This window comes from Ceratotherium simum, chromosome 6, assembly GCF_057802395.1.
Source record: "Ceratotherium simum simum isolate JZ-2026a chromosome 6, ASM5780239v1, whole genome shotgun sequence".
Taxonomy (NCBI): Eukaryota; Metazoa; Chordata; class Mammalia; order Perissodactyla; family Rhinocerotidae; genus Ceratotherium; species Ceratotherium simum.
In genome coordinates this window covers 83,770,384-83,786,341 of record NC_141905.1, presented here as the reverse complement: position 1 = coordinate 83,786,341, position 15,958 = coordinate 83,770,384, and the positions used below count along the sequence as shown (strand labels likewise).

At 39.8% G+C, this 15,958-nt stretch overlaps 1 protein-coding gene across 5 annotated transcripts in view; it reads left to right on the top strand.

Annotated features, from left to right (window-relative positions):
* DHX32 (DEAH-box helicase 32 (putative)) overlaps positions 1–15,958 on the top strand; it is a 60,394-nt gene that overhangs the window by 15,412 nt on the left and 29,024 nt on the right. For 4 of the 5 annotated variants that reach the window (XM_087432839.1, XM_087432835.1, XM_087432837.1 and 1 more), the window contains exons 2-3: positions 4,109–4,637; positions 13,535–13,728. In XM_087432839.1, the coding sequence (XP_087288965.1) occupies positions 4,356–4,637; positions 13,535–13,728 (476 nt within the window). In that variant the 5' untranslated portion in view covers positions 4,109–4,355. Of the gene's footprint in view, positions 1–1,710; positions 1,757–4,108; positions 4,638–13,534; positions 13,729–15,958 lie in introns of all 5 variants that reach the window. The other variant, XM_087432836.1, reaches the window with a different exon arrangement.

The window sequence follows — 15,958 nt, the reverse complement described above, 5'->3', positions numbered from 1 at the left end:
TAGCATATGCACATCTTTGCAGGGCGTTTATTCTGCCTAGCACATCTGCTGGATCAGATGTGGGATTTGAAATAAAGAAAAATCAAAGATAGGGCCAGCCCAGTGACATATTGGTTAAGTTTGGGATGCTCTGCTTTGGTGGCCCAGGGTTTGTGTGTTCGGATCCTGGGCACAGACCTAACCACTTATCAACCATGCTGTGGCAGCGACCCACATACAAAATAGAGGAGTAGTGGCCACAGATGTTAGCTCAAGGTGAATCTTCCTCAGCAAAAAAAAAAAAAAAAAAAAAGGATCACCTCAAATTTTTTGGTCTGAGCAATTGAAAAGAAGGAATTAACTGAGATGGGAGGACCAGGTTTGAGGCTTTGGGGTGGATATTGGGAGCTCAGTTTTGGACATGTAAAGTTTGAAATGCCTATTAAATATCCAAGTGGGAGATGATGAGTAGGTGGTTGAATGCGTGAGACTGAAGTGTAGAAGGGAGGGTTGGCAGGGCGTGTACCTGGGACTCCTCCTCGTGTGGATGGCATGAAAGCCGTGAGACTGGATGAGATCACGCAGACCTGTTAGGGAGAAGGGAAGAGGTCCAGAGACTGTGTTGGGAAATCTCCAGATCTCTATGAAGTGCTAAAATTGTACATTTGAGAATTTGCCAGGTGTGAAGAATGCATTTATATTAAATTGAACACACACACACAGGAAAATGCAGAAGAGGATCATCAAACAGTGAAACCTAAAAGTTATTCAGGACAAATTTCACAGTCTTGTTTCACTTGATCCCTTGCAGACTTTATCCTTCCTTTATTATGGACTATTTTTTTCGCATTACTGGACCAGAGCCAAGCACGTATGACTCAGACACAGCTCATCTTACAGCAACTTCTGATTCTGTCTTGTTGAGGTTGTATCATGTTATATTAGAGATGTTTTATTTTCATAAATGCTCATTTAAGAGTTGTAATAGATTCACTTTGAAGGGCAGTTGTTGATAAGTTATGCAATCTATGGTATACACGTAGGATAGCTTTGAAAAGGAGTAAATGCCCATCTTTCAGACTTAAAATTCTTGTAGTAGAATATAATTTATACTGATAACAGGACAATTTTCATTAAATGTTATTTTGAATGACATGTAACCTACCATATTATTTGTTTTCCCTTATTTATGTAAATAGTATTTATACTATTAAATTTGCCAAAGGCCAAAACATGGATCTCTTGTGTATATTTAATTGCCTCTGGGAGAAAACATTGACATGGCTCATGCCAGTTGCAGGATAAATGAGCAGAGCTGTGTGTATATCATGGGGGTCAGTAGGCTCAAAGCTCAGCCTCTAGTGGGGTCTCAGCCACTCCGCCCTCCAAATCTGGAGCTCAAACTATATAGCAGCAGAAAGTCCCTCTGAGTAGTCAAAACAGATGTCACAAACTTCATAGCTTTATCCCTCAGACTCATTGGATTCAATATAGAGCCCTTTGTGGATTCAACCTTTACAGGTATTTCTGTCAAACAAGCCTAACTGGTTTCTAATGCGCCAGGTAGCAGAGCAGGTTAGAACAGCAGAGAAGGGCCTCGCTGGGTAAGGATGCAGACTGCAGTGTGATGTGGGTACTGAATCCCTGGAGAAAAGCAGGGCTCCGGGGCTGCAGTCTGGCCTTTGGCCCCTGGACACTTGAGGGAAATCTGAGGACATCTTTCTGTTATAGGTACTGATGTAATAGTGACCCTGAGGCATGAAGAAAAAGTTAAATTGTGAGTATACTCTCTTTTATTAGGCAATTGTTTGGTTGTCTGTTGCTGCAAGACAAACCACCCTGGAACTTAGAAGCTTACAACAACGGTGACCTTGTATTCCCTCTCTCCATTCTTCCGGTGACTGGACTCCCATAGGTGCTGCTTCTGCTGGGTGTCATGTTGGCTGGGCCTGTGGTCGTCTGGGGGCTCGACTAGGCTGGAGCATCTTCCATGGCTCACCCACATGGTTGGTGGTCTGTGCTTTCTGTAGATGGAAGCTCAGCTTTGGTCTCTTTCCAGTGGCCTCTTTATGTGGCTTGGGTGTCTCTCAGAAGGACAGCTAACCAGTTCCAAGAGGGAGTGTTTCAAGCATGTGAATGCTGTGACAGGGTTCAGCATCTCTTCACTGCGTGCTTCTGGTCATAGTGAGTCACAGGGCCAGCTCAGACTCAAAGGGAGAGGAAATAGACTGCCTCTCCATGGGAGTGGTGGCAAGGATCTGTGGCCATTTTTGGTCTGCCATAACAGAGAAGTCGGTGATGTATCTGTACGTGGGTGAAGAAGCAGCCAGGTGAGCCTTAGATCTCTAGAAAGATGGCTATTCAGAAAACCTGTTTCCCGAGGGTTCAAAGTGGTCAATACTTAAGATTTTACTTTAATAATAAGATTATTACACTTTTAGGGAGTGTTATAAAATTAAGAGAAATATCTCAAGGGCATATATTTGGTAAAAATAATAGCTGTGCTTTTTTTTTTTAAGGTAAAACAGTTCGGAAATAGTACCTAAGGCAATTGTTGGTCGTAATAACAGCAACTTAATTTACATGTAGGCTGAGAACTCTTGGAAGGCATTCTCATCAAAACAAAAGAAAAATTGAATATAAAATAAATGTTAACTTCTCTCTTAAGCAGTAGAATTTTCTGATTCTTGGATCCTTCTTAAAGTTAGCTTGTCCTGTGATCTCAAGCTCTTGTGTTTCTTGGAGCTGTTCTGTGGATCTAGTCTCACTAGTGGGGCAGTGAAGAGTTGTGAAGTTAAAGAATGTTATGTTTGTGTTATCGTGCTGTTATAATTCCATTTTAATTTTGAAACAGTGGCTTTCAGAATGAATTTTGAAGAGTTATACCTGCATAGAGCTAAAAAGTCCTTTCCCCACTCTGGTTATTAGTTTCTCCCTCTTTCAGGCACTTGTGTGTGAGTTTTTAAAAGTTCCATCCTGCTCTTGACCCTGCCCTCAAAAGATCCTAGGTGTATGTGTAGTGCCTCGTTTATTAATTTAAGCCCTGAGAAGGCACTCAACAAATGTTTCTCGAGTGCGTGACTGTTTCCTGGAGCCTGGCTTGACCAATGGAGAAGATTTTTTATTACTTATGGTTAGCAGCTCTCCCTTGAGCCCACTAACTCTAAAGCAAGAGTTAATGATAAATGGGGTGTTGTAAAAAGAATAATTTGAGACAGAATATCATGAACTGTATTTCATGATTTGTTCTTTTTTATTTGTTTCTCTGTCTTTTTACTTTCTACCTGGCTAATGAGAACAGGGGCTTATTTCCAGCAATACTGATTGGATTTTTTAAAAATCACTGTTGATTGGAAGAGGAAGAACTCCTTACCTGACACGCAGAGAATAAGATACTGGTGTAAAGTTTGCCCTTTCATGTCTCTTCTTTGTTTAAATTCAGTGCTGTCTTTTATTGCCTCTTGAATCTGACATGTTGGGCTCAGGACCCAGGAATCTCAAGAAATATGCTTGAGATTTCTGGTTTAATTAAACAAACAAAAGACCTTATTAATAAAAGCTAGCCATAGCCTCAGATGGAAAAAATAATAAATTCACTTCCCTCATTTGACTTTGTAAACTGGCATAAGCAACTGTAAAATGAAAAGTTTTATAAAAATTCTTCTTCTTTAAAAAACTAGAGGATTTCTTAATTTAAAAAATGGACTTTTTGTAGCCAGTGTTAGGGGAACACTCACCAGACCCTCACAATTTTCCTTTTTATAGGGCCCAGCATCTCTTTTGTAATGGGATTAGTGACCACATGATTGAGCCTCACAATCACAATGTCCCCCTGTTGCTTTCTATTCGCTGTCAGTCAAGATGCAGGGGCCTGTGATAAAGGTCAGGCAGAGAGCACCAGGTCCAGGGTGCAATCGTTTTCCAAACCAGCCAGGAAAAAATTGCAGCCGACCAAACTTTAAGAGCTAGCCTAAATTATTCCCAGTCTTTTAAACAGGCAGTAGAAATGACAGTCAGTAACCAGTTAGAAAAAATAATGCTTTTGTTTTGAATGCATATGCTTTTTCTTTCAGATGTCTTCTTGTATGTGTACCTGATTTTTGTTCTTTTTTGTTTGTTTGTTTTTTAGCATGGTTTTATTGACAATCACTTAATGTGCTAAGGGTGCCGAGGTGAGCCAGCACAGTAGGTAACGCAGCAAAGAAGAGCAGAGGTAGATTTGAGGAATTCAACTTGCTAAAACCTTGGACTGAAGTCTTAGAGATCGGGACATCTGAGCTTGTGTAGGTGGACTTTTCAGCCCTGTCCACAGTGGGTTATTGACAGGAGGAGCTTGATTGTAGAATGTCGGCTGCTTAAGCTCACTGCTGGGCAAGATGGAAGAAGAAGAACTGCAGTGTCCAAACTCTTCCTCTGAAAAGCGCTATTTTCCTGAATCCCTCGATTCCAGTGATGGGGATGAGGAGGGGATTTTGGCCTGTGAGGATTTGGAACTAAACCCTTTTGATGGATTGCCGTATTCATCACGTTATTATAAACTTCTGAGAGAAAGAGAAGATCTTCCAATATGGAAAGAAAAATACGCCTTTATGGAGAATCTGCTTCAAAATCAAATTGTGATCATTTCAGGAGAAGCTAAATGTGGCAAGAGCTCTCAGGTGAGTAGCTGCTACGAAAAACCATTTGCTTTATATGTTGTACTTTTTTATTACTTAAATAATTGCAGCCCAGTGTTCTGTTTAATGGTGATATTATTTAAACCAAAAAAACAAAACAAAGCAAAAAAGAGCATTAGCAATTCAGGCATGACAATTAAGTTACCTAATTTTATTTATTAAAGCTGGCTGAATAACAGTTAATACTTATGTGGTTATTAATTGTGTTTAGTGTACCACTGAATTTTCTCTAGAAAAGTAGAAAAAAATCCATTGAGATTATCTCATTGTGCATATTTTAAAAGATGTGATAGATGTTATTTACCTGCCATAGATCTGAGGATTAACTTCCGTATTTACGTGCTCGACAGTCTGATCATCAAGATGTGTGGATGTGCTTGTTGGTGAAGCGGTTAAGCTACAGAAATTAAAAAGCATAAGGAAATTCTTATCTTCCTGACTATAAGAAATAACTGAGGGCCCAGATATGATCCAGGCCCTGGGTCACACACTTTGGGATCTAATGTGGAGGAAAGAATTAGGGTAGATAGTTAATGAATACTTATTGTCTAGTTTGTTGTTGTTATGTTTGGACTTCAGGTTTTGATTTTAGTGACATCTGTATTTTACTGTTAAATTGTAAAGCAAGCAATAAGCATTTTTATTTTGGAATTCACTTATAGATTCTTATAAGAATTAGAATGGACCACAAAGATGAGCTGATAGAACCCCTTCATTTTTCAGATAACGAAACTGTGGCCCAGAGGGATTTGATAATTTGTGTAATTAATATCGTGTAACTTTCTGAGTTGGAATTGTAAGAACACTTTCCACTATACATTGCTGCTTCCAAGTTGTTTATTACCTCTGGGGCTTATTTGTTCTAACATCTAAACGATGTTAAGTTTGAAGAGAGGAGGGATGGACAATAGGTGGCTTTTTTTCTTTAATTTATAGCTGCCAATATCAAGAGTTGATTATGATTTGTTATTTGTTGTGATGAGTTATCATTACAATGAATGATTTCAGTTTGTCACAAGAAGCTAATGATGAAAACTGCATGAATGTTATTTTTCTGGTTTCTGTGGACAAATGGCAAGTTAAATTATTTGAAGTTTTTATTTTGCAATAATTTCAGACTTAGAAACAAGTTGCAAAAATAGTACAAACATTTCCCATATATTGTTCACCCAGATTTCCTTGGTTAAAAAGGTTAACATTTTACCACATTTGTTTTGTTATTCTCGCTCTCTCTCTCCATACACACACACACATGCACACACTCATTTTTATTCTGAACCTTTTAAGAGTACGTTGATGATGTGATGCCCTTTGCCTCTAAATACTTCAATGAGTGTTTACTAAAAACAGGGCATAGCCACAATATAATTATCAAAATCAGGAAAGTAATATTGACATCTCAGTATTATTTAATTTGTAGACATTCAGATTTCATCAGTTTTCCCACTAATGGCCTTTATAATAAAAAAAATATTTTTAGTCCAGAATCCAATCCAAAATTACACTGTATCTAATCATCATTTCTCTTTAATCACTTCTAATCTGAAACACCTCCTCACTCTTTCCTTATCCTTAACGACCTTGACATTTTTGAAGAGTACAAGTTAGGTATTTTGTACAGTATCCCTCAGGGTGAGTCTGTCTGATGTTTTCTGAGGATTAGAGTCCAGTTATGCATTTGCAGCAGGAAGACCATAGAAACTGTGGTGTGCTCCTCAGTGCAACATATCAGGAGGCACAAGATTTTTTCCCGTGACTGGCGATGTTAAGTTTGATAACTTGGTAAGGTGGTGACTTTCTTGTTCTTATTGTAAAATTACTATTTTCCCCCTGTCATTTAATAGATATGGGAAGATACTTTGAGACTATGTAAAGTACACTTCTCATCATGCATTCACCTGCTAGGTTTAACATCCTTTGGTGATTCTTACCTTTGACATTATTACACTGGTGGTAACCAAATGGTGATTTTTCTAATTCTGACATTCCTTCTACATTTAATATTTGGAATTCTCCTGTAAAGTTGAGCTTTCTCTTCTTCATTATTTATTCATTTATTTGTGTCAATGTGGACTCATAAATTCTTATTTTATTCCATGGGTTATAATTTATTACTAAGCCCATTTATTTTATTTCTCAAATTGTCCCTGATATGGCCAGTGGGAACTCCTTCAAGATGACTTCTGTGTCCTTTCGACATGTCCTCATCGTTCTTTGAGCAATTCTTTGCTTTCTGGCCCAGTAAAATGTTACAGGCTCATCTAGTATGTTCCTTGTTCTGGTCTTAGAAATAGCCATTTTTCTCAAGGAGCCCTGATTCCTTTTAGTGGAGAATTATATTTAGAAACCAAGATCTGGGAACTAAGTGCCCATTGCCATTGGCTTATCATTGCTTGTAGACCCTCTCCGTGGACAGAGCAAGGAAACAAATGTGTGTGGGTGTGTAAACACACATCTGTCTATCTGTCTGTCCATCCATCGATCCATCCGTCCATCCATCCCTGTAACTCTCTATTTCTCTTTATGTCTCTAGCTCTATTTCTCTATTTCTCTGTTTCTTCCTATTTCTCTGTGCGTATTTCTTTCTCTCTATATATTTCTGTTTTATCTCTATTTCTGACTATCCCTCTATGTCTTAAAAACCATGAGTTCATACTGATGCCTCTGATTCCAGTTCAGCACTGCAGGGTTCATTCTAGCCTTCTCCATTTCCTCGTTTGTAACTCCCTTCTCTAACTATGAGAAACCTAGCTCTCATTACTCACAGTATCTTTACTTGTTCAGTCTTAGAATACTCCTAATGTAGTTTCAGAATTGCTAATCCACACTATTGTAAACAAAAAACAAAACATTTTTAAATATCTACTCCTTGAGTTTTTTTTTAGAATTTGTGATCTTTAAGAGCAAGAATTATTATCATATATTATGTAACATGTTATGTTAATACCTAGCAGTGCTTTCTCTTGTCATCTTTAATTTCTCAATCATTTTAATAAATCATGCTTGTTTTCTGTTAAGTAGAAGGCAGTGTGTATCTTCAGGGTGGGGAAAATCAAAATATTCCTCAAATGATGAGAAAACGAGCCTATTCTAAACTAATTTAAATAGCGGGAGCATTGATTGTTTTCTTAATTCTGGAAACAACTTGGTTATTTTTTAAAGAGCTTCCCAGACTGTTTTCTTGTTCCTCAGAGTTTTAAACCTTTCAAAGAAAAGCCTGTCTTTAGACCCAAGCCTTCCAAAGAGGACAACGGGTATTTTGCTGGATCCTAAAAATGTCATCTTTCTTTGGTGCAGATGGGGTGAAGGCTGTTTTGTGACTGTCCTAGGGAAAAGAGGGCAACTCTTCATATGTTTATAGAGCCTTTGCCTATTACCTTTTTGGGGGCAGGTTTATGAAAAAGCCTAAAAGAGAGTGAAATGTTTTTAGAACTATTTTACTTGCTTCTCCTTCTCTAGCTTTTGTCCCGAAATTTTCCATGAAATGGATGGGTTAGTGAGGTAAAGAAGCATGGTGTAACTGAGACGTAACCTAAATGAAGAAGCTGTATGGTAAAGAACATCTCCACCTTATTAACTGAGTAAACTCGTCCACCATTTTCTGCTGGTAGAGTCTACCTGTAATTCACTCAATGCCAAGATATGTATGAATTGTGATATCCAGAGATGTGTGACATTTAGTTCAAGAGGGGACCCACTCCTCTGTAATGTATTCTGACATATTGGTTCACATTGAGTAGCCTTAGGAGCATGCTCAGGCATAGGTACTTTGCAGGAATGTTGTTGTAGGGATTCATGCATTTGAGTGAGTTGGTGGTCCTGAAGGTTCCCTCCAACTTTTGGATCCCATGATTCTGGTACTGAAATGAAAGTGAGTGGTTGGGACCTTGGCACTAGCTGCAGCCTCAGTGGTCCAGAAGAGGAATCAGGCTTCGTGGGCAGACTAATGATATAATAAGGGCTTGGGGGCCTTTGGGACTAGGATGTGTTTAGTAGTAGCTTTGTGTCTCACAGACAACTTTTTGTCTCGCTTCATTTGTTCGTATATCCATCACTAGCAGTGGATGAAAGGGCAGGAAGTTCTACGCTAGTGTGTCTCACGTGGATGTCCTCTAGCCACAGTGGCAGTGATGAGACTGTATGCAGATGCTTGATGCTGCTGCTGCTCTCTTGGTCTGATCTGGATTGGGCCCACCCTGAGGACCCTGGGCCCCAGCTCTCCCAGAATCCAGCAGCCCACCCTCCATGCCTGTTGCCTGGAGTCAGGAATGGAGCATCTTTGCTTTGCTTTCTCAATTTGTACAACTTGTAGAACTCCAGTTACTACCTCTAGTTGATAAAGCCTTGATGTAGATTAGATTTGTGTTACTCAGCGGACTCCTCTTACCCCTTCTCATAGCAGCAGGTTGGCCAGAGTCCTGGTGGTTTCCTTTCAGGGAGGAGATAAGAGCCGAGGGCACACATTCTCACTGTCCACTCGATACTGCTTGCCTAACTTGCCTGCCTTAAGGCAGGTCGAGGCGGGCTTTGGAGCAGAGCGTTAAGGCATGCTTCACTGTCAGGCTTGAACACATTTGGCACATCGTACAGTCCAGAAAACGGCATTTTACAAATGGATTGAGAGAATGTGAAAAAATTGTTAGATAAGTCCAGAATGAAAATAGTTAAAGTCATGATTTCTAGTAGGGAGAGTTTCTAGACCAAATATATAAACTTGGGTGTTGTCTATTGCCAAAACTCTCAGATAAATTTGTAAATACGTTTATTTTTTTCATGTGTTAAAAAAATAGTTTCCTATTTTGTTCCCCAAATTGCACGACTTTTGCTAAGTACTAAAGTGCCATTTAAGGCACAGCCAAAGTGGCCTAGAATTCAGTGTTTCTCTCTGAAAAAAAAGGTAAGGCCAAATGACTCATAGAAACATGCAGGGATTTAAGCTTTCCTAGTTCCCATAGTGCCAACTTATAATGTTTTTAAGTTCTAGGGGAGAGAGGACGAATGTCTTCCAAAGAGAAATTTTAGAAAGAGAGACGAAATCTCTAACAGGCACATAATTTTTTGGTGAAAAGGGTAAGGTACTACTGGGACAAAAAGAAAGCCACTCCTAAAAGAGAATCAGGGCACAGAACGGTACAGTATTTATTCTAAGTGCAGAGAATGCAGGAATTCCCTGTGAAGCTGTCATCCTAGTGTCCCTAGAAATTATGAAATGTTCACATTTCCAGCCATTGCTGAATCATAATGTTTTTCAGCTAATACTTTGAGTTTGCTAAGGCATCAAACTTCACAGTGTGCCTTAGCTTGCTTAGAGAGATTCAGAAGGTGTGCAAAAGCAAAGAAATTGTAATAAATAAGACAGATGATTTCATGTTTCTCTTTCTGTTCAGAGACAACCCTTTCGGTTTGTATTTGCATCACTTACTTGCTGTTATTATCCATGTGTAACTATTGCTGAAAGGGGCGATACTTCATAGTCAGAGCCACACTTGAGTGGGCTCTCTGCAATTAGTTGTGACTTGTGCTCAACTCTTAACTTGGCAGTGTCAGCAAACATCCCTACATTAAGCATAATAGCATCTGTTCAGTCTTTCACTGGTTGTTTTAACTGATATTTAGAAGGGCTGTTTCCATTTCTGAATTAATTTTTTTGCCTCGTAGTAGGTGAAATAATTTGCTCTGTTGTGGAGGAGGGCAAAAAAGGAAAATGAAGACTGTTGGATTAGTATATTTATTGTACTGCCAGGCCTATATGATGTTCATACCATTATAGACATACTGTAATAATCTAATCCTTCAGAATTTATTTATGTGAGTAGATAGAAATAAGTGAAGTCCAAAAACAAAATGAGAAGCTTGGGAACATGGCCCATAATCATTGGAATATGTAGAATTCCAAAGTTTGAAAGCAGCTATCCTGGATCTTAAAACAATAACCAGACTAAGCATATCTAAGTATTTTAATAAAACTGGATGGTGTAATTTCAGCAACACTTCTAGCTATGTAAAACAGGGAGCATTGTCATCATAGTACTGTCCCCTGACACTGCCATTAGGCTAGAAAGAGTCATTTAAAATGTTAACTGCTGAGAATCTTGTGGCTTCAGTTACCAGCTTTGTATAATGATGCTTGGAGGCAAGTGTGGCATGGTGGGAATTACACTAGGCGAGAAATTGGAAGATTTGGGTCAGTCCTGGCTGTGCTGTTTACTGGGAGCATGACTTCTAAGCCTGCTCCTTCTTTGTAAAGTGAAGGTGTGGCCTACAGGCCTTCCAGAGATTCCTTTCAGCTCTGAAATTCTGTGACTTCTATGCCCACCTCTAGCTCTGGCCCTTCCCCTAGGCTCCTGGCCTGCTTTTCAGTTGATCTCAGGATAGCTACACCTGGATGTCCCCCCATCAAGATGAGCTTAACAACACTGACCACCTTTCTAACCCCCCCAAAGGTCATTTACCTCCCCTCCCAACTCCTCACTCCCCCCAAAAGAACTTTATGCTACTGTTTAGCTTCATTCATTCATTCATTCATTTCAATTTATTTTATTTTCCAATTTCCTGTTGTTGCTAATGATACCATTATTCTATTCTATTCTAATAATGATACCATTATTACTTAGGAAAACTTCTAATTTTTAAGTTAGAAATCTTAGAGTATTTGTTTTCTTCTTATGCATAATTAGTCTGCTAGTGAATACTGCTCATTCTTCCTTTGCAAGTCCCTTGGTTTCATTACTTCTCTCCCATGCTAAGTCCTGAGTCCCCACCTTTCTCTCCCTTCTTTTCAATTATTATGATGTCCTTATCCATCCATCCATCCATCCATCCATCCATCCATCCAGATATTTATTAGCCCTTCTGTGTGTCAGATCCTCTGTTAAGTACTGGGGACAACTATGAACTACACATGTGCAGCTTAAGGATCTGTTCCAGTCTAGTGGGGAGACAAACATTCAAACAAGCAGTCTTAATACAGTTTTTCTCATGAATGATGTTTGGGGTCTTGGCTAGGCAGGGTCCCTTGATAGTGGACCCTGACATGAAGGGAATCAGTTTAAAAAGTAAGGATTTGGCAAGAATAAAATATTACTCGCTAGGGATTGAGGAAGATGGAAAATTCCGTGTGAATTCCCAATTAGGTGATCTAGTGATTGTGAAGCAATTCAAAGTAGAGTATGTAGAATCATAGAATTTAAAAATATTTCTGGAAAGTATCAGAAATTAAGTTGTTCATTCAACAAATATTTATTGAGTGCTGGGATTACTTGGTGCCCAGGACAGAGCTCATACTCCAGTGGAGTGAACGCTGGAAACAGACCAGCAACCGCAGGAAGTGTGATCCGCGCCTGCTCGTCGGGAGGTACACTGGGGGGTCCCCTGCCGAGGGGCTCACAGCAAGCCTTGTGGAGAACATGAACCCGAGCTCAGACTTACAAATAACAAACTGGCGGCAAGCCAGGCCGACTGTGGGCTCCTGACTTTGGTTCGTGGGTGCCCTGCTCTTTCCTGTGTCATGCCTCCATTTTAGGTTTCCTGAGCACACTATCTTAAACATTCATCTTTCGTAGAATGAAGTGGGTATTGAGTAAATAGTTACTGATTAGTTTTCAACCTGTTGACAAGGCTGACACCTATCTTAAAGTGGAGGAAGTACATTTGCACTTTTAATCAATGGGAATTTGCAATCTATGGCAGTTGTTCATTTTGCAGTTACTTATGATTTCTAGTAAGTTATATTTATTTTTCAAAATGTGAGGATTAAAATCTAAGAATTCCATAATGGGTCTAGTAAATAGCAAATCTCAAGATAATTAAAAATGTTAAAACTTTTAAATACCTTAGATCTATTAAAAAACACTCTTAGAATGATTTATTTTAAAAATACATGTAATAAAGCATAATTTATTGACAGTGCCTTAAGATTGAGGCATACAAATGAATTCAGTACTTTCCACTATAATAATTCTTGCACAATTGACTTTGATAAAATCAATTAATCCATAATACATTTTCAATAAAAGGATTTTAAAAATAAATGCCTTAAGAGCAGCCTTGGAATTCTCTTTCCAAATCTGGATGGATTGGTTGATTATCTCACTGGGCTTATTTTTCATTGTATTTAGATAATAAATGCCAGTGTATTTTAGCTTTTATTACCAAGGAAATGTTAAGTAGGCTTATCTGGTTATTTTGTTAAGATCATTTAGTTTAAATGTAAATGCTTTAATTTTGAGTCACTACTTTTCGTCTAAATGCTATTTAATATTTACATTGCTTTACACACAATAGTTTATACCTGAAGCCATATTTTTTATGGAGCTTTCTTGTGACCGGAAAGAAAAGTATAATCTGTAAATATGTTAGTCTTTTTAGAAACACAGCTGAGGTTAAAAATATTTTTAGGACCCAGCCCAGTGGCGTAGTGGTTTAGTTCTTGCTCTCCACTTCGGCAGCCCAGGGTTCAGATCCCTGGGTGCAGACCTACACACTGCTCTTCAAGCCATGCTGTGGCGGCATCCCACATACAAAGTAGAGGAAGATTGGCACAGCGACTGTCTTCCTCAGCAAAAAGAGGCAGATTGGCGACAGATGTTAGCTCATGGCCAATCTTCCTCACTAAAAACATATATTTTTTTAAAATTTTGCCTTTTGTTTTTATCTGCCTTGTATTCATCTAGGAGTCAAACTTTCACAGTCCGTGCTAATTCCTGTTTATTCTTAATTTTATTTACTAGTAATAACTCTATGCATAAACACAGATTGTTCAGAGTTTCACTAAGATGTAGTGCAGCCCACTGGTGAAAGAAAAAATCATTTATAAGATGAACCCTTGATTTTTTGTTTCATAGCAGCAGCTGATGCTGTCTTATTTTCACCTGTTAAAGGTTCCTCAGTGGTGTGCTGAATATTGCCTTTCCATCCACTACCAGCACGGGGGTGTGGTGTGCACACAGGTCCACAAGCAGACTGCAGTTCAGCTCGCCCTCCGAGTAGCAGACGAAATGGATGTTAACATTGGTCATGAAGTTGGCTATGTGATCCCTTTTGAGAACTGCTGTTCCAGTGAAACGATCCTGAGGTGGGTTTTGGGGGATTTCATGTGCTTTCTCTGGTGACTCTTGGCTTGTGTGCTACCATCCTCAGAGAGCATATTCTTGTGTTCTACGTTGTAGGCATCTATATGTGTAATCATAATGTCTCTCTCACCAGCCTGACGTGCACCTTCCACTTCTCCACACTGGCACCATCGGGGACTCCTTGTCTCGACTTCTTCCGTGACTCCCCATAATCCTCAGGAAAAAGTCACGGCTTGTTGGGTTGCTGCAAAGACCTTCACGCTTGTGCTTCCCGAGCCCCACCTCACGAGGGGTCCATATGAGTTGTCTATGTGCCAGCCAAGTTGACACCTGTGGTTCTCTGTGTGCCTTTGTGCCTTTATGCATGCCATTCCCTCTGCTCGGAAGGCCCGTGCCTCTCCTGGGCTGGGCTAATTCCCCCTAGTCATGTAAGACTCCATGTAAGGGTCACCTACTCCAGGAAGGCTTCCCTGACCCTCCTGTAAATTAGAAAATGCTCTGCTGGGCTTCTATAAAACTTGGTATCAGTCTTCATGGTGGCAGTTTAGACCAGTGTTTTCAAACTGTACTTTTCAGAGTCTTATGGGTTCCAAGGAGCCTTCTCAGTAGCTACCACAAGTTGTGGGAAAGAGACATCCTTCTTTTATCTCTTTTTTGTTTTAGCTTCATTGTGAGATTTCCTTTGCATAAAGGATCCCAAGAGCTTAACACACAGAAGAAGAGAGAAAAGAAAAAGAAAGAAGGAATGTTGGAAAAAATCACTGCTCTGGGCCAGTGCCTCTCAAACAGTTTAATATCATAGCCCACATAGAAAGGGGGAGCATCTGTACAGCACCTCAAGGAAATGCACAAAGCTGCCTGCAGCCAAAGATGACCATCCCAAGGGCTTCAGCTGCCCCAGGCACTGCCTGACTTCTCCAAGGGCTGAGGAGACACGTGTCTTGGCAGCAGCGTATCTGCACATCTGTAACCCGTTTGTGTGGCACCCCAGCATGCCATGGCACACCACTGGGGAAGCTCGGCTCTGGTGTGACAGGGATGGGATGGTGCAGTGTGGTATAGTGTGGTATAGTATGGTCTAATACAGTACAGTATAACAGGGATGCTCGCATCCTGTGTCTGACATGCTTGTCCCATGGAGGATACTCAACAAATTTGATAATGGAAGGAAGCAGTGTTGCCCCCGCCCAGCTGGCTGCTACAGACTCTAGTGCAGTTCTTTTTCGCATTTAGAAAGCCCATGTAACTCATTTGGTTTATACTAAGCTGCTTTCCCTCAAATGTTTATCTTCAAAAATAGAAGACGTTGGTCTTCAGGCTAGTATCAAACCATAGGGAATCATTTGACCAACACCACTACGACTTGAAGTTCTTAAAGATATGTTACCTTCTACTACTACAACCATGATGTCCCCGAGTCATCACATTGATATATATTTATAAATTATTTATTATGCAAATCGTCCATGAGTGAATGAAATGAAACGTAAAAACCTCCCTGCTTCTTAGGAACTCACAAACTAGTTGAAGAATTGGAAGGACAAAACGATCCCTAAGCTTGGCAGATTCATTCTTTCTCCTTCACATTTTGAAGTGGCCTCTCAAATGGTCATGGCTTTAATTAAAGGACGGCTCTGACTAGGTTCTAAAGTTATTTTATGTATTTTTGTATCTTTAATGCCATCTAGATTTTGGAAACCTTTTGGAAATGACTCTTGGATGTAGTCACTTTTAAAGTGAAATATTACCGTGTTTTTATCTTAATTAATATGGATCAAGCGTATATATATATGTAGTTGTTTTTTGAGAAAGCCACAGAGATAAATAACTGGAGAAATCAAATACTGTTGTCAGAGTAGGTCGAAGACACATCTCACCTTTTAAACATCTATGATGTGTTGGGACTTGGCTTTCAGGTGATTGCTTTATGGTGAAAAATCCCACAAGCATCTAATCCTGACAGCCAAAGAAAGGACTACAATTGATGTTGAAATTTTTGTAGTTCTCATCTGCGTGTGGCATTCCTTTCTCAGTATAGAAGATGGCTTTCAGATGTGGTGGGGCTGAACGCAGGTGCACCTTTGAGGTGGGGGGCGGTGGCAGCCTGCTTTGGCCAGTGCAGGTTCTGTCTCCTTCTGCCTTTGCTGGGCTGCCTGGGCCTCTCCTGTCTTTTTCCTTCACTTTACAGTTCCTCTTGTTACTGGGACACTGTGCTTTCCTTTCCACCCTGAC